This window comes from Eublepharis macularius, chromosome 3, assembly GCF_028583425.1.
Source record: "Eublepharis macularius isolate TG4126 chromosome 3, MPM_Emac_v1.0, whole genome shotgun sequence".
Lineage (NCBI taxonomy): Eukaryota > Metazoa > Chordata > Lepidosauria > Squamata > Eublepharidae > Eublepharis > Eublepharis macularius.
In genome coordinates this window covers 73932509-73956630 of record NC_072792.1, presented here as the reverse complement: position 1 = coordinate 73956630, position 24122 = coordinate 73932509, and the positions used below count along the sequence as shown (strand labels likewise).

The window sequence follows — 24122 nt, the reverse complement described above, 5'->3', positions numbered from 1 at the left end:
AGGCAGGGCACAAGACAAAACGAAATGATTCCTACATCACATGTCTCTGTTCTCTAAGATTGGAGTGGACATTGTCAGGCCAATAGCCAGAGCAACCCAGTAGGGGAATAAATACACTTTGACCATACTGGACTATGTTATGAAGTTCTGAAAAGCAATACCTTTAAGGGACATCAAATCAAATACCATAGCAGAAGCGTTACTGACAGTGTTCAAGCTAGGTTTTCCACAGGAGATGGTCATGGATTTGGGAACCATGTTCAGGTCCCAAGTGATGAAGGAACTGTTGCAGGCATTTGGAATCAAACACCTCACTGCCACAGCTTACCACTCACAAGCAAATGGCCTAAATGAAAGGTTCAATGGTACCTTGAAGTACATGCTGAAGACCTACAATGAGAAATATCCTAACAACTGGGATCAGTGACTTCAACATCTGTTGTTTGGTTATCGTGAAGTGCCACAAGAAAATTCCAGTTTTGGTCTCTTTGAGTTACTTGCTACTGTTCATTAGCAGTCACGCCATGAAAGCCCATATGATGTAGTGGTAAAGTTTTCCAGACTGGGATCTGGGGGATCCCATTTCAACTCACAACTCTGTCATGGAAACTAATTGGGTGGCTTTGGACCAGTCACACAACTCAGTCTAACCTACCTCACAGGGTTGTTATGAGGATAAAATTGTAGGAGAGGAGAATAATGTAAGCTGCTTGGGGGTCCCCATTGCAGAGAAATGTAGAGCAAAGATGAAGTAAATAAACAATTATGATGGCTAAGGATGGGGAGCAGATAAAAGATAGGTTGGTTCATGAGTGGGAAGAAAAAGAAGCAGGGAAAAGTAAGGCTATGGGTGCTTCCAGGAGAATGCCCTACAACACAACTGTACAGCAGGCCCCCTGCACAACTTGGCCAGACTTTTTCATGGGAGAGACTTCCAGTGGTAGGAAAAGAGAGAAAACTGAAGATGGGAGGAAGATAAAGGTAGGCTGGGAAAGAGATAAGGAAATGGAAAGGAAAGAGGCTATGGGAAGGGAAAGAGGAAATACTCAGGGAGGAGAAAATGAGACGCCTCTCACAAGTTCTTGTATGTCCTCCACTTGTCATCAATATATCTAATTCTCATTATGGCTAAATCTGTGGATAATTAGCCACAGCTCCAGCTTCAGGATCTCAATATATCCAATTCTCAACATGGCTTAATCTGTGGATACTTAATTCCAGAGACTGGAGCCATGGACTGACAAGACAGGTCTGACCACAAATGGCTAGTGCTATTTTTATTTGTAAATATACAAACTAAATATGCACACATCCCTTTAGAAGTATATTATGAAGTATAAAACAAGATGGAAAATAGTATCAAAGGCTCTTCAATAGACTTGAGTTTTGTCTCAGCGCAAAAATAAAGTTTATTATATGGTCAACAAACCTTTAAGATAAAATCATTAAAACAGAACAACAATTATTGTTTTAAAGTAAATTACTGTGTTTAAAAGTAGTTCTTTGAGCCTTGTGGGACTTTCCCCTGCTCCTTTTCCTCTTCCCTCCACTTTGAATCATGCACTTGAGAGCCACCTCTGTTTTCACAAAGCTTCACGTGCATCAGAATCCTCTGAATGTATAGATCAGTATGGAAATTTTTCTGAATTGTGAGGTTGCCATTGTCAGGTCCAGTGTATATCTAAACTGTACTGACTCCATTTTCTAATGCTTCTAGTGTTTGAGTGTTTTCTTCCAGGTGCACCAGTTCCCAGGCAGCATTCCCACCGGAGGAGACTGTTTTGTCTAACACCGTTCCACCAAGCATTGGCCTTGAAGAAGAGCAGCTTCCCAGGACTGAGAGATGTTGTTTTGAGAACTGTGGGGGGAGGCTGATCCAAATGGGTATTGTTACTCTGTACCTTATGCTTGCTCTTCATTGGTAACAATGATCATGTACCATCCTGAGTCTCCTATTCAGGACAGTGGACTATAATGGACCTTTTCTGCAGTAAAGTTTCCTTTGCCAAACAATGGACTTGTGTTTGCTTCTAAAGGGAACCCTGTAGTGAGTGCCTTATTTAGCCACAGTCTGACATTTTGTTACCAATCATGTCTGAGTCGGGCCCAGCGGAATCCAAGGTTGTCCCGGACAGGGATCCTTTGTTTGATCCGTATGCGTCTCCCGACAATCAACCTGTGCAAGCCCAAGACTCCCAGGAGCTGGGAGCAGCCGGGAACGGAACCGGAGCCTCCACTTCCACCCCGCCTCTCATCGAACTCAGTACTCGGGACGAGACCGAAGTCGACCTCGGGGCAAGGCCGAAAGCGACCGCTCTCCCCTTGATTTCGGTACCCACCCCGTCGGAGTGGGGAGCCAGACCCCGAGAAACCAGAGAGCGTCGGGCAGGTGGACTCCATCCACGAGTTTCAATGGACGGGCGCCGAAGCCTAGAAACCGTCCCTGAGCTAGACAGCAGCCAACCATGGCGATATTGGAACAGGACGTTCGAGCAGACGGAGGGGGACACGTCTCGCCGCGGCGCCCTGAGTTGGGATTACTCTGAACTTGCTCCGTGGAAAGAGCCAACGGAGGTCCCTGAACAAAGTTGGGAGCAGATACAAGGTCGCACCTATGCGGTAGATACCAGCATCTCGGCCGTGACGGGTATGGCCAAGGGAATTCTAGCCGCGAGATCGCGAGTCGTCCAAGGGGACCCTCCTCCTTGGGGCCCCTTTTCCCCGGTGAGTGCAACGAATGAAGGTTCCATAAGCGAGCAACCGGGGCCAAGTCGAATGCAACAGTTAGAAGCTAAACTGATGGATATGGAAGAAAGTTTGGCTCATGCCATCCATTTAATTTCGGCAATGGGAGCAGGAGAAAGACTGTCTCCTGAAGAGATGGCGATACAGATAGCTACCCTCCAAAGTGTCATCTCCTATCCGGTGGAGGAAGTTCAGCAGCGGTCGTCACCTACCGGCGAGGGGGGCACCTACCCTGGCGAATCGGGAGAACAACCCAAGGAACTTCCCGCACAGCAGGAAATTCCACCGAGAAGGGATAACCCGGTTGAGCCACCCGGAGAGACCCCCACCGAACCTCCTAACCAGGGAGGGGATGTGCCGCCAGACGAGACTCCCGTCGAGAGGCCTACGGAAGGGGAAGAAAAGCCAAGTGATACACCGGTGATACCCCCTCATACTTCTCCTATAACGGTCCGGCCAGACCAAGCGGGAGCACACGCTGCTCCATCCGAGGAGGGAGCCCCTCGTCAACCGCGAGACACTGTCCCCGTCGGGCAACCTACGGGAGACGGTCTAACAGCGCCACGAGGCCAGCCGTTGCTTCCCAGATTAACAACGCCCGGAGGGGCAAGCCCGCGCGGCCTTCCACCTGTCCAACTCTCGCCGCTGCGGCCCCTCTCACCTCGTCCGCAGCTCATACCGTTGCAGCAGCCCCAGGACCAGCCCGTCTTACCACCCCCGAACCAACCGGGACGGCCTGCACCACTACGACACCTCCAACCCCCTCCTCAGCGGCCGATCTCCATTCAACCACACCAGCCTCCTCCACCTCAACAGCTACCGCCAACGCCTCCCGTGTTACCAGCCAGACCAAGACTGCCGCCACCTGCGCGCCAGCCACTGCAGCCTCCGGCCCAACCGAGACCAACCCCGGCAGCTCAACCACGGCAACCTCCGCCAGCACCGCCGGTCCAACCTCGGCCCGCACAGCCAGCCCAACCCCAGCCGGCACCGCCGGTTCAACCGCCGCCAGTACAGCCGGCACCGTTGCCCCGACCGAGACTCCAGTTACCTCCTCCCGCGCCTCAGGCGCAACTAAGACTGCCGATGGACTTCTACCCAGCGCCTGCTCCGAGACAAGAACTCCCGATGGGCTGGGTGAAGCTGGAAGCCACCTTCGATATGGATCCCTCCAAACTGGGATTTTTCTTAGTACAAGTGGTACAGTTTTTCAACCGATGGGGGCACCTTTTCGGCAGTGAGGCCAGTCAAATCGAACATCTTGGATCTCGTTTACAGGGCAAGGCAGCAGATTGGTATGTAGGACTATACAATGTCGGGGCCCCAGAACTCGATACTCTCCAGGGGTTAGTGGATGCTATCCGAGCGCAATATGAAGACCCCTTAGAAGAAACCAGGGCCCGAACAGAATTGCAAGCCATCAAACAAGGCAGCATGTCAGCAAGAGACTATGTCACAAAATTCCGGCAATTAGCAGCCAAATGCCCTAGGTGTGAGGAGTCCACCAAGATTATTCTGTTCAAACAAGGCCTTAACCCGAGACTTTTGGACAGAGCCCTCATGCAAGACAATCCCCCCACGCTGTTAGGGTGGATCCAACTTGTTTGCGAAGTGGAGAATCGCATTTTGGAAGTCCGTTTGGTTGAACAACAACAACAAACGGGACAAAGAAGACCATTGACCTTACAGAGGGGAGCACGGGGAGCTAGCTACGCCACCCGTGGAGCGAGAGATGCTAGATGGCAACAAGGGCTGTGTTTGCAATGCGGACAGGCTGGTCACTTTGCAGCACAATGCCCTTACCGGCCTGTGCAAAGACCTCCGCTCCAATTACGGCGTCCAACCCTTGCTCCGTTTCCTACGCTCCAACGCCCGACTCCAGCACCACGAGCGAATAGAGGCCGCGGCGCTTCCCAAAGGCCTGCCTCAGAGAGAGGGCTGGAAGCGGAAGAAGTTATGGAATACGATCCCGCTTCCCCAACCGCAGAAGTCAATCCAGAAAGTCCCCAGTCGGGAAACGAAATGGATCTGTCGTAAAAGGACCCAAACGACAGATCCGCCCTAAGCCCGTCCCTGCACGGAACCGGCCGCCTGGGTCCATCTTATTCATGCCAGTGACTCTAATCAACCCAGAGAGGAAGATGCACATTCGGGTGCAAGCTCTTATTGACTCGGGCTGCTCAAGAGACATCATCGCCCCTGCTCTAGTCAATGGACTAGTCCTACCAACTCGGGATCTACAAAATCCAGTAATCTTTGAGCAAATGGATGGTACCAACATGAATCCTGTAACAACTGAAACCCTCCCAGTGATCACAGGCATGGGACAACATTGGGAGAAGAGGTCCTTTGTCATCAGCTCTACTGCCAAGTACCCGTTAATTCTAGGCAGTAAATGGCTATGTGATCACAATCCCTACATAGACTGGGCACAAGGATGTATTACCTTCAGTCATACCAACTGTAAAAATCACCGTTGGAATCAAAACTGGGGCGAAGATCCAACTCATAAAGAAAAGGCCCTTCTCACCCAAGAAGAAGTCAACCAAATACCCGAACCGTACTGGCCTTTTCTAAATGCTTTCTCTGAGGAGGAAGCTGATACTCTACCCCCGCACCGACGAACGGACTGTGCGGTAGAAATTTTACCCGGAGCCTCACTGCCCAAAGGACGGCTCTATCCCATGAGTCTCCATGAACGCGAAGAGCTCCGGAAATTCATTGACACCAACCTCCAACGAGGGTTCATCCGCCCAGCCACTAGCCCCCACGCCGCTCCAGTCCTCTTCGTGAAAAAGAAGGATGGGGGACTTCGACTGTGCACAGATTTCCGAGGATTGAATGCAGTGTCCACCAACAACGCCTATCCTATACCGCTCATCCGAGACCTTCTCAACGTTGTGGCCCAAGGTAAGATCTTTACGAAATTAGATCTAAAAGATGCTTACTTCCACGTTCGTATCAAGGCAGGGGATGAGTGGAAAACCGCTTTCAATACGCCCTTCGGACAATATGAATACTTAGTTATGCCTTTTGGTTTGACGGGAGCCCCGTCTGTATTCATGTCCATGATAAACGAAGTTCTACACGAATTTCTGTACAAAGGGGTGGTGGTGTACCTTGATGATGTGTTAATTTACTCGGACACCGAGGAAGAACATATTCAAACGGTACGAAAAGTCTTAGCCACCCTGATGAAGAATAAGCTGCCCATCAAATTGTCCAAATGTGAATTCCATAAAACCGAACTCACTTACCTCGGGTATTGTATCTCCCAAGAAGGTCTGAAAATGGATCCAGCCAAAATACAGGCGATCCAAGACTGGCAGACACCCACCACCCGTAAAGAACTACAATCCTTCCTGGGTTTTGCCAACTTCTATAGAGACTTCATAGCAAATTTCGCCCAAATCACGCTCCCCTTAACAGACTTGCTGAAAACCAAAGATAAAGGGGACCAAGCTAAAAAACCCTCTTCCAAACTGCAATGGACCCCCGATTGCCAAACGGCCTTCGAATGTCTAAAAAAGCAATTTGTAACGGAACCCATCCTCTCCCACCCCAATGAACAATCCCCTTTCATAGTACAGGTCGACGCCAGCGATACGGCGATAGGGGGGGTTTTACTACAGAAGGGGGAGGATGGGAGATTGCGGCCTTGTGCTTTCTTGTCTAGAAAATTTTCGGAGGCGGAAAGGAATTGGAATGTGTGGGAGAAGGAGGCCTTTGCAGTAAAAGCAGCCCTTACTAACTGGAGACATTGGCTGGAGGGGGCGCGATACCCTTTCGAGGTCTGGACGGATCATAAAAATCTGGAAGCCCTCCGAAGCCCACGCAGACTGAATGCCAAGCAATTGCGATGGGCGGAATTCTTTTCCAAATTCAACTTCACTCTAAATTATCTCCCGGGCAAAACTAACTTTTTGGCGGACGCCCTATCGCGCATGCCCCAACATAAGAGCAAACGGGAGGAGACTGTCGACACTGTCTTCTCGCCTACGCAACTTGGGGGCGTGGTGACTACTCGCAGTCGTGCCAAGCAGCCCCTCCCGGCCAACCAAGAGTGGAAATCGAAACTTAAAACTGAAGTGGAGAAGGAGGGGGATAGAGCTCCGCGAAACAAACTGACCCAATCCCCACACGGGGATTGGCTAGCTGGGAGCAAGTTTTATGTCCCAGACAGCCTCAGGCTGGAGGTCTTGCAGCGCTGTCATGATGCTCCCACTGCTGGACATTATGGATATCTGAAAACTTTGCACCTAATCCAAAGACAATTCTGGTGGCCGGGCATGCGCAAAGACATTTCCCAATACGTTAGTTCCTGCCCTATTTGCCTCAGCGCCAAAACCAGGAAAGGGAAGCCTCCGGGTCTCCTGCAACCATTGGAAACGCCAAACAGACCCTGGGAAGTAATATCCATGGACTTTATCACTGATCTACCTATCTCAAAAGGACATAATTGTATTTTAGTTGTGGTAGATCTGTTCTCCAAACAAGCTCATTTTATCCCCTGTACTGCTATACCCTCCGCTCGAAAACTAGCGGATTTGTTTCTAAAACACATCGTAAAATTACATTCTTTTCCGTCCAAGGTGATTTCGGATCGCGGCGGACAGTTCGTTGCCAACTTCTGGCGGGAGCTTTTGAAAATGTTGAATATTGAACAAGGCATCAGTTCAAGCCACCACCCACAAACCGACGGGCAATCCGAAAAAACAAACCAAATATTAGAACAGTTCCTTCGTTGCTACATCAATTTTCAACAAGATAATTGGGTGGACCTTCTCCCTCTGGCCGAGTTCTCATATAACAACAGTGTACACGCTTCAACGGGGGAGGCCCCCTTCAAAATTGTCTACGGAACTCACTTCAATCCCTTCCCGTTGGACGCACCCCCTCTCCATTCCTCTAAATTGCCAGATGTATCTTCGTGGTGGGGGGAGGCGGCGCAGCAATGGACTCTTATTAAGAAACACCTTGAAAAAGCCAAACTGGATTACAAAAAATACGCAGACCGCCATCGTGTGGCCGAATGGGAATTACAACCCGGAGATCATGTGTATATTTCCACAAAAAATCTGAAACTAGCTCAGACAAGCCGCAAACTCGCTCTGAAATTCCTAGGACCTTTTCCTGCGCCATGTGCATGATACGTTCCATGTCAGTCTTCTAAAGAGAGCTCCCACCGACAACAAATGGCACGTCAAAGCTCCACCCATTCCAACTTTAATTGACGACCAAATACACTATGAGGTACAACAAATCTTGGACTCTAAACTCAAACGAAATCAGCTTTTTTACCTCATTCGATGGAAGGACTTTGATTCTGGTTACGATGAATGGGTGAACTCTGCACATGTTCATGCTCCTAGATTAACCAAAGCTTTTCATACTCGCTACCCATATAAACCAGGGGGGGATCTGTTTTAAGGGGGGCAGAATGTCAGGTCCAGTGTATATCTAAACTGTACTGACTCCATTTTCTAATGCTTCTAGTGTTTGAGTGTTTTCTTCCAGGTGCACCAGTTCCCAGGCAGCATTCCCACCGGAGGAGACTGTTTTGTCTAACACCGTTCCACCAAGCATTGGCCTTGAAGAAGAGCAGCTTCCCAGGACTGAGAGATGTTGTTTTGAGAACTGTGGGGGGAGGCTGATCCAAATGGGTATTGTTACTCTGTACCTTATGCTTGCTCTTCATTGGTAACAATGATCATGTACCATCCTGAGTCTCCTATTCAGGACAGTGGACTATAATGGACCTTTTCTGCAGTAAAGTTTCCTTTGCCAAACAATGGACTTGTGTTTGCTTCTAAAGGGAACCCTGTAGTGAGTGCCTTATTTAGCCACAGTCTGACAGCCATTATTGAAAGTCAGAACGAAACTGAAATTATAGCTTCCATTCACTCATAATGCTTACCTTGAGGTTTACCTCAACTGATTTATTCACTAATCAGATCACTAATTTAATCAGCTGATTTACTTAGTGTTTTCCTGTGCAATCATCCCTTTATTTAATAGGGTAATCTTACTGAGAGTTATACTTTGGAGGATGGAGTAGTTCTGAAATACGTAAATAGGTTTTAAACTTATTGTTCACAATCCATACAGAATTGTCATAGTTATGCCTACTAAAAGACATGCCCCTGTATTGCATTATGGCCGTCATATTCCTTTGGTCTGAGATTCAGTGTAACTGCTCATATTTTAATTTTTGAATTGAAGTTTCTATCACATTGAAATACACGCACCCACATGGTATTCCTCAATACTTGCTACTTACTACTTGCTTGCTAGTGATAATTTCAGTTATTGATACCCACACTGAAAAAGCAATGGCAATATCTAGAGTGCTACAGATTTGAAAATGAATACACACTGAAATAACTTTGGTTTTGCCTTTCCCTGAAAATTAAAGTGATGCATGCTTTAGCTAAACTGTGTTACTTCCTAACAAAGAAACCTTCAGGTTTTTGAATTACCGTTTTTCTTAAATAATATCCTGTTATGTTTAATGGATTGATTGACATTATTTTGCTTGAGCAGAGCTGATTTATAAAAATCTAGTACTTGCTGTTATGGACAACAATAAACCTTTCCTTTGAACCCAACAAGAAAATAAGAAAATTCAGAATAAGTTTTCTACCAGGTCTTTGACTAAGAAGAAATCTAAACATACATATATATATATTTCTGAGTCTTGACTCTAATGTAGTCATCTTCAGTTCATGAGTTGGGACTCACAGGTAGGTCACAGAGGCCTACCTTCTGGTCCATGAACCCCTGTAGAACTACTATTTTCCCCCTGCCTTTTGAAAAGACCTGTTGCTACTGTACATGTGAAGAGAATAAAGTTGCCATGCCTCCTGCCTCTCTACAGGCACACTGAGAGGAACAGCAGAATGGCAAGGTGAGTTCATTCAGTGGTGGGGAAGATACAGAGCCGGATTTAGATGAAGAGAGGCCCTAGGCTACTCCACTTGTGAGGCCCCTCCCAATCCCCCACCCTCACGACTAGAAGAAAATGGAAGAGTGTTATAAACAAAATTGAGTGAAGCCAAGGATGATGACGGGTATTTAAAAATCTGCAATTCACAATTTCTCCTCTAAAGGACATAAGATGTTATTGTTAAATACCATAGTGATTGTAAAAAAATGCATAAATGTTAAAATTAACACTGAAAAACTTTTGCAATAACTGAACTTTGTAAACCTTTTGTGGAATAAGCATTAATTTTTAGGAAAATGAAGTTGTAATGTTATTCTTAAAAAAAAAACCTTGAGTTTACAAATTATATTGCCTGGGAAATGTAAATAATATGATCATGATTACCTGACAGTGTGGCACTTTTAGAATCAACTTTATGTTGTCATTAAACAGTTTTAAAATACATATTAAGAAGTAAACTACAACCATCAACTACAGTAAGACTAAAAAATTTTTTCCTAGCCTTCCTCATAGCAAAATCATCCAAAACTTCATCAAAATTTGTTTGTCTAAGTTTGTCACTTTCAATGTACAGAATGCTCAGTGCAGACAACCTCTCTTGAGACATCGTGGCCCTTAATTCATTTTTAATTCTTTTGAGTCTTGAAAAACTCCTCTCTCCGGAGCAGTTAGTGACCATAAAGCTAAGAAATAGCCGCAAGATTGCTTCCACATTAGGAAAGGCCATCTGAATTTTTTCCTTGTATATAATTTGATAAAGGTCTGTATGAGACAGAGAGTGCTCTTCTGTAAGCCTATGGCTTTGTCTCATGTACAGGTGAAAGTGCAAAAGTTCATCAATAAGTTTCAGGTCAATATCTTCTGGGTATGCTTCCATCAACAGTTCAACACCTTGCTGAATTTCTTGCTTAGATGCTGTCAGATTAGCAAGAATGGAAAACCATTGTGCAACATCACTGTACACAGTACTTCTTCTCTTTAAATTGGCGTCAAGTGCATCTAATATAGGAATAAAGGATTTTATCCTAAACATATCTCTTGAAGAAAGTGCATCTAAGGCATCAGGTGCACTTCTGTCATTTCTTTGCCATTCCCTTACTCTTTGTCTCCTTGTTTTGTAGTTAACATTTGGCAAGGTGGCTTTTGCTTGTTTCTCATCAAAATCTTCTCTAATTTTCCTTTAAAAATCCAGAAGTGAACTGTGCAAACTTGCACAAGAACTCAATAACAGGTCTGATTTCTGAAGGGCTTTGCTGACCTTGTGAAAATGACCTAGCACACGGGTCCAAAAATGCAGCATAAACACAAATTCCAGTTCTTCCATTTTCTGCAAAAGATTGTTAGCTTGAAGCCTGATCTCCCCCTTTCCATTAACGTCAGAGTACAAATGACTGAGGGCATCAGTGATAGCACTGTAACTTTCCAAAACAGCTTCTGTGGCTTTTGTGTGTGTGTCCCACCTAGTGTATGACAAATATTTAGGCACTTTAGACTGAGGTGGCAAAAATGATTTTAGATCTGCCCATCTCTTTGTGGAGGATGAAAAGAAGGTATAAATTTCATTGATAATGCCAAAACAGTTCACTGCATCAAGGCAGCAATCCACAGCTGAACGGCCCACCAGGGCCAAATCCACATTACTTCTTTTTTCCCGCGTTTTCCCCGCATTCTCCCCGCAATCTTGAGTGCCAGTCACATTACCTCATTAAACAGACGCATTTCATTCGCATTTCTCCAGAATATGTGGTCACAGTTTTTCAACGGGAGTTTCACGGTGGCCGTGAACAGTCCAATGCGCAATTTACGCGGTTTTTTTAAAAACCACCCCCCCCCTTTCTGTCTCTCCGGCCGTTCCGAGAGTTCCTATTGGCTGATTCAACTTGCAAGTGCTCCGTAGTCTGCAAAAGACTGTTTTTGACTTCATAGCATTGGATTTATTGATTATGCTGTTTCTGAATCAAATCTGGTAGTTTGAAAAATCATTTTGGGGTGAATCCATCATCAGAACGGACTCGCAAAACTTCCTTTTTAACTGTTTTTTATTTTTTTTATTTTATATTACTGTAATATCGAAATTACAGTGAATCAATCATTCAAAATAAAGAAAACAGTCGCTGCCGAGGGCCGCCCCAGCGGCGGGGCTGGAGGCGCTGGGAAGCCGGCGGGCTCATCGCTCGCCTCCTCTCCCGCCGGGGTCAAAAAGGTGCCCGGCAGACCGAGTCGAAGCCCGGGCGCAGCTGGAGGCTCCCAGCTCAGAGCGGAGAAGGGACTGGCCGAGGCATCCCCGGCTGAGCCGAACGGCAGGGCTTGCGGGGGCTGCCGGGACAGCAAAGGTGGCTTGGCCCGGGGGCTGGCACATCCGCGGAGGGGGGCTGAAGACGAACAGGGATTTTAAAAACTGCTGCCGAGAGAAGCGGCGGCGGCGGGCCGGGGATGCCGGCCGAGGAGACAGCCGCGTCCCTCCAAGCCTCTCTCTGCAGTGAGCCAGTGCTGCGCTGCCGGGGGGCGAGGATGCGCTGCGCTGTGAGGCGCCCTCTCCACTGTGGGCACTCCGGCTCAGGCGCTCGCCACGCAGAGGCCCAGCTCGCGGGGCGCCTGCCCCTGCGAGGTCGCCCATCAGCGCGGCGGTCCGCGGGAGGGGAGGGGGCGCAGCCTTCCCCCCTTGGGGTAAACGGCCCTCTGGCCACCAAGCCGGCTTGACCCCGCAGGCGCTGCCGCTCCAGTCTTGGAGAGGGGGGAAGGGGGAGCGGACGGCTGGGTGGCGTCTCGGCACGCTCCACTCGCACAGACATGCAACCCGCACCTTTCAAACCAGCCTTTCAAACTGCACCTTTCAAACCACCTTTCAAACCAGCCTCTTCATCCAAAGTGACTGACCGGCCTGAACCCGCCCAAAGCTTGGCTTTGTGAAACTTCAGTAAAATTCGAGCACTGAACTGTCCTGCATAGGAAATGCCCACGAAAGCTTCCCGCATGCTTCAAAATGTCCAAAAAAGAAACGGAAGAGCCATCAGTGCTGTCAGTGGGGGAAAGAGAGGCATCATTATCTTCAATGATGTTTCTTTATAACACAAGATCGAAATAACGGAAAAGTGAGCTCAAAAATTTTTTTAAAAAATGGGCGGGGAAAAAAGGTCCCGCCCAAAAAAGCAGTTTTCGAGCGGCCGTGTAACCGGAGGGACGCGCGAGAAAGGCGAATTGGAAGCAGGGATGTGAACGAAGAGAAAAAAATCACGGATTGGAGGCAAACGGAAGATATCCGATAAACATGCGGGTAATGGGTGAATGTGGATTCGACCCAGATTTAAAGAGTGACCTGTGCATGGAATAAATCTTGCAAATTGTTTTTTTTTAAATGATTTTTTGCTGCATACCATTGTACTTACCAGCCATGTTGGCAGTGTTGTCATAAGACTGCCCATGGCATTTTCTGAAGTCAATTTCAAGCTCAGTAGTGAAATAGTTGAACAATAAATCAGCCATGCTTTCTCCTGAGTGGTCTTTTAGCTCAAGGAAAGTTAAAAATCTCTCAGTTGGCAAACCATCTTCAGGTTATACATATCTGATAATTATAGACAACTGACCAGTATGTGAAATGTCAGGAGTGGAATCTACTGAAAAGCTGAAATATCCAGCCTGTCTCACATCAGCCAGAATTGCATCCTTAACTTTTTTTGCCATGAGTTGAATAATTTCCTCACATATAGTTTTTGACAAATAGAGATTGCCTGATCCAGAATGTCCATACCAATTGATATGAGCAAGTAAAAATGGATCAAATGTTGCCACTAGTTATAAAAAACCAAGATAATTAACATTATTTGGAGATCCAAAGTGTTAATTGTCTCCTCTGAATGGTAAGCCTCGTTCTACAAGAGTGCATATTACAGCAATAATTCTCTCCATGACATGCCACCAGTACTGCTGTTCTGCTTTTATTTGTTCCTCTAGCTTGGAAGTTAACATTTTCCCTCACTTCCTTGTTAGGTAGGCCAACATGGCATTCCTATGCTTCTCTGAGTTTTCATGAGTTTTGATAAGAAAGGGGTTTTGCCAGTCATCAAACCCTTCAGTAGCTAAAGCTGTGGAAGAAGATGCAAGGTTCAGAAAGAGTTTACAAACAAAGCAATAAATCTGACCTTTTGAGGGAGAATACTCTCCCTACCTGTGCGTGTAACGTCCCAGCAGATCGCACAAAAAACGCGGAAGATTGCGTTTCCTTGCATGAGATTTGTGCGATGTCACATGACGTCGCACAAATCTCGCGCGAGGAAACGCGATCTTCCGCGTTTTTTGTGTGATCTGCCAGGACGTTAAGCGCACAGGTAAGCTGTGTGGAAATGGGCCAGGTGTGAACTGCAAAATCTGACATTTTCTTGTGGCTCTTTAGCTTTTCCCTGTCCAGTAAGTGACTCTTGAATTTGTTCTATATTTTCAGTTTGAGCCAGCTGTTTCTCTTTCAGGAAGGTTTTTGTCTGGTTGCATGCTAGTAGTTGGCTCAGGCTGGATAGCTTCACTGCTGGCTCTTGTTGCTTCAATGAGTGGTTGATGCACAACAGCAGTGATTGGTCTTAACTTCATTACCATAGCATTTTCAAGTCTCTGTCTCTTGCACTTGCTAGCACCACTTTCAAATCTTTTACTCATGCTCAGATTAGAATCTAAAAATTAAAATTAATCTTCAACTGGATAAACACATGGATCAGAGGTCCATCAGTGGCTATTGGCACAAGGTATAGATGGTTGCTGCTGAAGGTTTACAGAATTCAGTTTGGCACCTGCACATTTTTGGGCTTTTTCACTCCCAGGACCCTTCTTAAGGCATGGGTAGTGGGCAGAGCGGGAGAGACTCTGTGGTCAGAGCACCAGACTGGGGTTTTAAACAAAGAACAAAGATTTTATTGACTATTTACAAGTAACAGGATTTTAAACACAAAAGGCACTTTAAATCAAACAGAAAGGAAAACACCACCTGGAACAAATAAAATCAGACAAAATGCAGTTCCTCTGTCCCTGAACTGATCCCTATACTTATTTTCCCTCGGGATGAGGTTCAGTTACCAACCTGCAGCCTGGCCTCCTGCGTATTACAGGTAGTTCTGGATCCCTCCGAGGATCCCTTCCCACTGCTGCCTTCCCTGATCCCCAAGGCCTCTCTCTGCCTGTGGGCAGTCTGCAGCAAGAGCCTCCTGGCCTCTCTGAGGGTTGCAGGATGACTCCCCCCTCCCAGGCTGGCTGGAGCAGTAATATCTTCTAACTCCGCCCCCTGGCTTTCCCGCACTTTTTGGCCATAGAGGCATCTGGGATTTGTGGGCCTACCCTGGAGTTTTGCCAAACTTCCCAGGGTGGCCGGCCATTTTAACTTAACTAAACAACCTAAATTAAAGCAAACACAAGATGGAGTCTTGCGTCACATCCAACAAGCCAACCCTATAGCACAACATCATTTTCCATTCTAAACATTTCCAAACGTTTATAAACTCCCAAAATTGCCAAAAGGATTCAAAATAATTTTCTCTAAGACATATGCATTTAGAAGGCTTGAAAATGATGCAAAAACATAGGTTAATAATTAACTAGAATTTCTCATCTAATAATTCCAGCAGCAGCAAACACCAGGCTCTCCCATCCAACTATCAATACTAGCCATTTAAAAGAGCCAACTGCCAAAAAATGTTATATAAAATAAATATGTAAAACTTTGATAAGATTCTGCAATGGCTTTAGAACAATTTATCTACTATTAATGTATGAAGCAGTATTGTTTGGATTTATTGGCATGACAACTGACACCATCAATATTTCTTTTCATATCCAAGAAGTTCTGAGAAAAGGATTGCAAGTGCGTGCTGCGGGCACATACAGTGTGAAAGATAGACTTCCCTGCCTGGGAGGCGTGAGGCCAGTGCCAGTCACATGTGTTTGCCTTGCTCTGTTCAAGCCAAGGAGGAGGGAAGGAATGGAAGGGACTTGGGAGAGCTTGCTTGCCTGGTCTATCTGCCCCAGCCGGCCCCCCACTCGCACTCTCCCACTGATTAAAGCGCAGCACGTACCACTACTGACCTGACCCTTGAGCGGAAGGCTGTGCAGCTGGTTGTTGACTCTGGGCTGCTGGCTCTGGAGTCCTGGAGTCTGTACTCTGAATAGTGGCACCAGGGACCTAGAAGGGGCAGCGCTTGTCAGTCCAACCCCTGCACAGTCTCATCAGGGCTGGCCTTAAGGCAATTGGAGCAATTTGGCCAAATTGGGCCCTGCGGGCCGCTCCTAAGGGGGCCCCTGCACCAGGGCAATCTAGATGGATTTTGTCGAAGGCTTTCACGGCCGGAGAACGATGGTTGTTGTGGGTTTTCCGGGCTGTATTGCCGTGGTCTTGGCATTGTAGTTCCTGACGTTTCGCCAGCAGCTGTGGCTGGCATCTTCAGAGATGTAGCACCAAAAGACAGAGAGAGATCTCTGAGAGACGCTGAGAGATCTCTGTCTTTTGGTGCTACACCTCTGAAGATGCCAGCCACAGCTGCTGGCGAAACGTCAGGAACTACAATGCCAAGACCACGGCAATACAGCCTGGAAAACCCACAACAACCATAGATGGATTTTATTTATATCTCTAAGATTCTGCAGACTTTGGCTGTGAACTGGGCCCCACAAAAAAATTTCAAGTTGGGCCCCAAAGTTTCAAATTGGGCCCCACTGGCTGGCCCTGAGTCTCACAGTTGCTGGGCCCAAGTTGTTGGCCCCTGCCCTCGCATGAAGTCTTGGGCTTGCAATTTTGGGAGAGGGGAGACTGCCCGCTGGGGGGGGCAGGGCTGTGGAGCCCCCTTAGATTTAGAGGCCCTAGGCTTCAGCCTACTTAGCCTATACATAAATCCGGCACTGGGAAGATACCTCAGAGGCTCTGGATCTTGATTTGTTTCTCTCTATGGTTTCCAGTGCTTAGCTTGTGTTTCCTGTACCATCTCTATTTTGTCGGCTGCCCACAGTCCTAGCCTTGATATTGGTGAGGCTAGAACTCCTCCTTTTTCTGTCATCCTCCTGAGCAATGTGACTTTGACGTTATGTGATTTCCTGTCACATGCTCAGTAGTTATCAGGCTTGGAAAAGTTAAATACTATTGTTTAAATATGGTGTTAACACAGAAACAGGAAAAAAATCTGTGGATCAGAGTTTTTACCTAATGAATACTTTCAGGGTAATTTCTATAATAACTTTTTGTGCTTTTATTTCCCATTGAAAATAAAAGCATTTTAGCTTATTCCATGAACATATAGATGTATATTATTTAGAGCTACTTTATTAGATCTATTGATCAAGTTAGTGCACAAATCCTTACAATTTCAGGTTTTGAATAATCAGCTTTGAATCTCTGAAATTTCAACTATCTTACAGAACAGATAATCATATGGAACCAGTAGGATGCTGAAACTTCTGTAAAGAGGTGCTCAGCTTTGCAAAGAATTATGTAACTACAAATGCATTAAACAATTTCCAGAATGAATGCTCAGTTTAACCAGAATTATAGAGTAGCCTGTTTCATTCACTTTTCCAGCTTTTGACCCAAAATATGTATTTTGTTAAACTATATTGTTTCTATTACACAAATCAGTGAATATGAAAACATTCTTGTTAAGATTGATAATTATGCCCACATTCTTCAAAATATTATTTGGAAAGCTTGTAAATTTCTTATAGTCGGGTTTTCTCTTCCTGATAGTAATCTTCAAATGAGGATTTTGTAGGCTGCTTTGAGAGCCTCTTGCGGTTTTAAATTTTTAATTAGCTAAATAAATGAATATGCCTAAGCCTTGGGGACAAAGAAGGCCATTGGTATAAATAGATAAATAATACAAATTGCGTTTCCTTGGTTCATCTCACATTTCTGCTAGATGATGTCCAATGGTTTGCTGACTGAAAATAAATAATAGTTTCCTTTTGATTCCTCAAATCCTAGTGTGTGTAGATAGAAAATGAGAATACTTTGTAGCATTGGTTACAAGGGAAAATGTAGCTGTATATTGAGAAACATACAATACCTTATTTCCACTTGCTAAACAGTACTTCAACTGTTGGGCAGCAGACGTAACTTCTGAGTACAAGATTTAAAGATATTGCCTTTGGTCAGCAGAAATACTGATAGACTCTTCACCAAGAAGAAAGCAGAAAGGCCTTTCAGAATTCCAAGTATATACAATCAAAAGGCTTTTACTATTCTGTCAGCAGGTAGAAGAAAAGAAAAGACCACAATACAGGCCTATTTTTTGTGTTATCTCCCAGGAAACAGCATTTTCCTAGCTAGGTCATGGTTATCAATTGTAGGCCTCAGACCATAGCCATTATTGTTTTAACATGTCTCCCTTCCTCTTTATCTCAGCATGAACCACATTGTGCTGATGTTGTGTAAGTTGGCCTTGCATAGAAAAGAAAGGCAGTTTAGCGCTCAATTACCACAAAGACAGAAGGGAAAAGACAGTGATTAGAAAGTAAAAAGCAAGGAACCAAAACTATACGATCATGTATAATAGGAAGGAAATACTGTGGTATGCAGCCAGTCACTTGAAAAGGACTAATTTTTACCAAACCTAAGTTGTAAGTTTGATTTTGCCATACATTGTACAGTGCACGTTAAATGCACTTCTAGCATATTTTATATGTAACTTGCATGTGCTTCTGTAGTAGATTAGGTTATCATACAGAAAGATTTCCCCTGTACCAAACCTTTTATCATTGTCTTTTTATCATTGTTAACAGTTAAATGTACCTAAATGCCATGACTTTCTGTGGGACTAACTATATATTCAGAAAAGTCAGCTGGTATTGTTCCCTTGGGTCTATATCACCTTCACTCATGATGGACTCATATCTATATTCTTAGTAGTCCTTAGCAAGAAACAAATGCAAATTGTATTAGATTATTATTACCTTTGTGTAAAGATAAAGGCACACAAACTAGTTTTATAAAAGAATAATAAAATCACATGCAATACATTCATGAAATACATTAAGTACATTAAATAATATACATTTTTAATATACTTTAAACCACTAGGGTTGCCAGTCTCCAGGTGGTGGCTGGAGATCTTCCGGAATTACAACTGATCTCCAGGTGGCAGAGATCAGTTCCCCTGGAGAAAATGGCTGCTTTGGAGGGTGGACTCTATGGCATTATACCATTCTGAGGCTCCTCCCCTCCCCAAACCTCACCCTTTCCAGGCTCCACCCTCCCAAATTTCCAGGAATTTCCAAACCTGGACCTGGCAACCCTATAAACCACCAAAGCAACAAGATTCTATAAATGATGCAGTACAAGTACGAAACCAATAAAAAGTAGTACACAATACAGTTAAACCAATCTGTGAAGTAAAACTACAGAAACCAAGTTTAGTAAGAACTAAATGGGCAGTATCAATCATAAAATATCCTCAAAGACCTTCCAGGATAATTTAAAAAAATAATATCATCCAGAAGAACTGAAGTTGAGATGCCAACCTCACTTACTGAGGGAGGGAATTCTATAGTTTGGGAATGGCTGCTGAAAAGGGCAAAAGGCCCTTCCCTGCTGCCTGAACTTTTCACGCGACAAGTTCCTCCAAAAAGCTCCATTTATTGATCTCTCAAGACTCAGAATGTTATGAGTGGAAGTGGTCCTTTTGGAACTCTTTAAAGATTAAAACCAGAATCTTGAATTGGGATCAAAACCAAGTTGAAAGCCACTGTGATTGGCAAAGCATTGTTTTTATACATTAATTTACAGTTAGAACTCTACATGCTGCATTTTGTACCAGCTAAAGTTTCTAAACCATTTTCCAGGGCAGCCACATGTAAAATGTGTTAAGGTCAGTCAATCAGTACCTTTATTGGCATAAAGTATTACGGTAATCTATTGTGGATGTTACTAAGTTACATGGGACAGTGATCAGTCAGCTTTCTATGCCTGGTGTACCTTCCTAAGTTGGAAATAGGCCAGGATTGCTGCTCCCACCCTCTGCCACCCGCCACCACTCACCTGGCCAGTGCGGGGGAAGGTAGGGAGTGACATCCAAGGAGTGACATCATCGCAACCTCCCAGGCAAGCTCCTGTGCTTTACAGCGGGCCGATTTGGGCCCCAAATGGGCCAAACCAGAAATGACATCATTGCGCAGGCCTAGAAACACGTGAGCAAAGAGGAAGACGAAGACGATTGTCTGGTCCTCTCCCTCCCACCAGGCATGTAAGCTGGCAACCCTAAAATAGGCCCTTTTGACAACTTTAGCCACCTGTCCCTTCACGGACAATGAGGTATCCAAGAATACTCCCAAGCTACACATCTGCTATTCCAAGAGGAGTGTAGCCTCATCCAGAATAGATTAAGTGTCTGTTCATTTATCTGTCTTATTCCCAATACACAGTTCTTCCAGAATGTCCAGATCAAGTTTTAATTTATTCACCCTTATCCAGACCTTTATTGCCTCCAACACACTAGTTAAACATTTCCTGGAATTAGCTGGTAAGGAGAGAGAGAGAGAGAGAGCTGTGTGTACACGTATGACACTTTGCCCTAAATCTCCAAATGATCTCTCCCAATGTCTTTATGAAGAAAATGAATAGCATTGGGGGACAAGATGGAACCTTCTGGTACCCTGTAAGCCAACTGTCGACAGTTCCTAAGATCTGCACTGTAGAACATGTCTGAGCTAGTAGAGAACTGTGCCACCCAGATACATTTGCAGCATTGTCGTTAAATTCTAAACACAAATTTTGTTTGCTAACTATGGATTTTAGTACATTTTCATTATGCATTTACTGTACGCTATATTCTTACTACTCTTGTCTTCCTTGGGACCCCTGAGAAACTGTAGCTTTGGGATAAGAAGGGCTAAGGATCTGTAGTAGAATTCTCAATACTTAGGAAAGCTGTGATAGTGAATATGATATAGAATATGTATAACATTTCCTTGCATCATTGCCTTCTGTTCTGTGGTTAAGTATCACACAGCAAAATGGAAGGAGGAGAAGACCAGGTTCTTCCAAATACTTAAGAGTTCTAGAAAGGATTCTATATTGCAAATTAAAATTTCTCAAAATATTATTAACAACTCCTTAGAAATATGATTTTATATATGAATACAGGGAAGTATTAATGTCACTTCTTTGACAGAAGAGTTATCTAAAGTTTTCACTGGAGTTGGCAAGGCATCAACAATCTATAGAAAAAACTAGAGAGAAATTGTTTCATCTCTCCTAGAATAAAAAAGGTTTAATTTTAGAATGGAAATAAAACTAAATATACTATCTCAATGACATATTGGACCTCTAAGTTATTTTTAAAGGCATATTCAGAAGTATGCTGCAGTTTAGGGACAAAATGCAAAGAAAAGTGTCATCAGATCATCTTTCAATCTCACTTGTGTCACTGGTACACAAGGGAAAAAAAGAAGGTAAAGATTAAATGTAATCAGCAACTCAGAAATGAAGCTTCTTATACTCTAGGCTTAAAGCCAGAGACAGAGACTATAGATCAATGTGCAAGATGGATTGTTTATGTGCCTACATCCACTTCCAAAGCATCAGAGCTGTACTAAAACCAAGCTTTAACAACAATATTAAAATGCATTGTTCTCTTTAAGAGCGAACGGACATACTGTTGTTTCTATACAGAGTCCTTTTATGCAAGGGGAAGGAGCAAAAAAAAAGTCTCACTCTGCATAGCTCCTGTTGACTGAAACCTAATGGTCTCCCCACCCCCCTTTCCCAATTCTGCTCTTACCCTCTTTCTAGACTTTGTCTGCACCTGCTCCATTTGCAGGTGAAACAAGCTGTCAGTGCAAAGCTCCTCATGAGAAGCTAACCATTGCTCAGGCCCGCCTGGGAACACCAGGTGAGTCTTGATCTATGATACAGATACATTTAACAGAATGCATTCACATATGCCCATGCAGTTAGTGCTTTATAGGAGAGACAGAATATATTACTGGCAAGTACAATGGATAAAAGTCTACCTGTTCCCCTACAACTACTTATTCAAATTCCCTGTTTGTGAAAGGTATCCAAATATCTAGTCCTTCAGTAGTTTTTATTTGTTATGTATTACAATACCTAAAATGTTCCAAATTTGGTGAATATTCACATTTCATATGTGAATTGCATAACAGATCTTTTTCTCTTAGATGACCCCCTTCCCCAAACTATTGAGATCTGTTGATGAGGCTCTGTTGAATGTATAGTCGTTTTGCCAATGCAAGATTGGCATCCATTAGGAGCAGGGTTTTTTGAATTGTTGCCTGTATCTTGTAGAATGTCCTTCTTCTAGAGGTTTATCTATCTTCATCGTTCTTTCGTTTCAGGGGATCTTTCAGAACTGAGCTAAGCTATCTGATGTTGTTTAAATGTTTATTTTAATTTCATTGTGTGGATGTTGATAGATGGATGGATACTTAGATAGATAGATATCCCCAATGTTTAGATATATACAAGTGAAAGCTAACAGCCACAGAATTTGTGTGGAATTGTCAACATGTGAAAGTTTACATTCAGCAAATTTCAGGCATTCACCCATCACATACATTTCTAGTATCATGGGAGAGAGACTGCAAATATAGATGCTTAACATTTAAACAAAATAATATCATGGGGTGAAATGATGAGCCAGTATGGAAGCAGGATGTTGATATCGAAGATTCCCAAGCAAACAAGAAAATATTTGATATTCAAGAAAGTATGAGTTGGATCCACTGATTTGTCAGCAGAATCATCTAGCAGTCATAGATCCTGGAAACACTTCCCTCTCTGCAGGAAGCTGATTCCCAGGGCCATGGGACCCACATAGCCACATGGTTAAACACACACACACACTGCATTGAGGAAGGGGAAGGGATGAAATCACCCTCCTGCCTCTTGTGTGACCAGAGCTGTGCTTGCACAAGAGGGAGAAGAGCCTCTTTCCTCTTCTCAGTGCAGAATACAGTAACTGTTAGTCCACATGGGTCCTCCTAGAATCCTGAGTATCAACTTTTCTAAGGCCAGAAGGTATGGAACAGAACATGGCAAAGATTTCTGATCCTTGCACCAAAGGATTGTTGGATCCAATCATAAACATGTTAGGTTTTTAAAAAAAATCTGCATATGATCCACATTTTAGGAATAATGCTCTACAGTTTTTGCAGCTTAGCTCTCCTACCCCAATGATGCATACATGAGTTATGTAACTTGATGCATGTTGATAGATTATTTCTGCATTACTTCCTCTTAATTTATAGTGATTTTTTTAAAAAAAGTATGGATGAACGTATCAGATTTGAAGGGGGGGGAAGCTCTTGAATTTACTCACTGTGATTTTGAATATGATTTTGAATGTACACAGTCAATGTTAATGTAGCTGACAGAGATGTAAAGTTACAGTGATGGTGTGACCTCTGAATTGTTTCCTTCCTTCCACAGTTGACAGACCTGTCAGAGTGTATGCAGATGGGATATTTGATCTCTTCCATGCTGGTCATGCTAGAGCTCTTATGCAAGCTAAAACTCTCTTCCCTAATAGCTACTTGTTAGTAGGAGGTAAGGCCAACATTTGAATGTTTGGATGATCATTATTTCCATGCAATTTGCACTGAAGTTTTCTTTTTGCTTTAAATAAGATCATTTTTAGCAAAGGGTTTGTGGAAGTTTTTCCTCAGACTTATAGACCAGAAAGAAATTTAAGTCTAGGTTTAACCAGGGACTTGAGTTTCTGATCCTTTCATCTTAGATTTGGAATAGGGAGGGGACTGTCACTCAGTGGCAGAACATTTTCAGAAGGTCCCAGGTTCAATCCCTGGCACATCCAGTTAAAAGAGTCAAGGAGTAGGTGATGCTTGAGAACGTGTAGAGTCACTACTAGTCTGAGGAGATAAACCAGTGGTCTGATATGGCAGTTTATGTGTATGTATAAATCACATCAAGGCTGAATTCTCCTTATAAGCTAAAATGACAAAACTGAGGCTATCATACTTTGGTCTCATCATGAGAACACAAGACTCTCTGGAAAAGTCAATAATGTTAAAGAAAGTTGAAGGCAGTAGGAAAAGAGGAAGACCAAAAACAAGATGGCTTGACTCAATAAAAGAAGCCACATCCTCCAGTTTGCAAGATCTGAGCAAATCTGTTAATGATAGGACGTCTTTCATTCATAGGGTCACCATAGGTCAGAGGTGACTTGACGACACACACACACACACACACACACACACAAAATAGAAATGCAGCACAGGGAAGCTGTGAGGACGATCTTATCCAAGCCTCTGAGCTCGGGTATTATTCCATTTTCCTTGGAATGTGTGTTATTTCTCAACCATCACAGATAGGTAGTCTTTTGGGCTGATATTGCTACCTGTTCCACAGAAAGTTGCAGAGATAAACTGAGTCAGTAAGGAGCCAGGAAAAAGCAAACTCAAAGCAATAACAGATCCCACAGTTAAAAGA

The 24122-nt window shown here is 44.2% G+C and overlaps 1 protein-coding gene across 1 annotated transcript in view; it reads left to right on the top strand.

The window, feature by feature from the left end:
• The window catches only part of PCYT1B (phosphate cytidylyltransferase 1B, choline), a 57605-nt gene that overhangs the window by 6081 nt on the left and 27402 nt on the right, over positions 1-24122 (top strand). Inside the window, exons 2-3 of the mRNA XM_054974044.1 lie at positions 21444-21543; positions 23103-23219. Coding sequence (XP_054830019.1) covers positions 21444-21543; positions 23103-23219 — 217 coding nt within the window. The remainder of the gene's footprint in view (positions 1-21443; positions 21544-23102; positions 23220-24122) is intronic.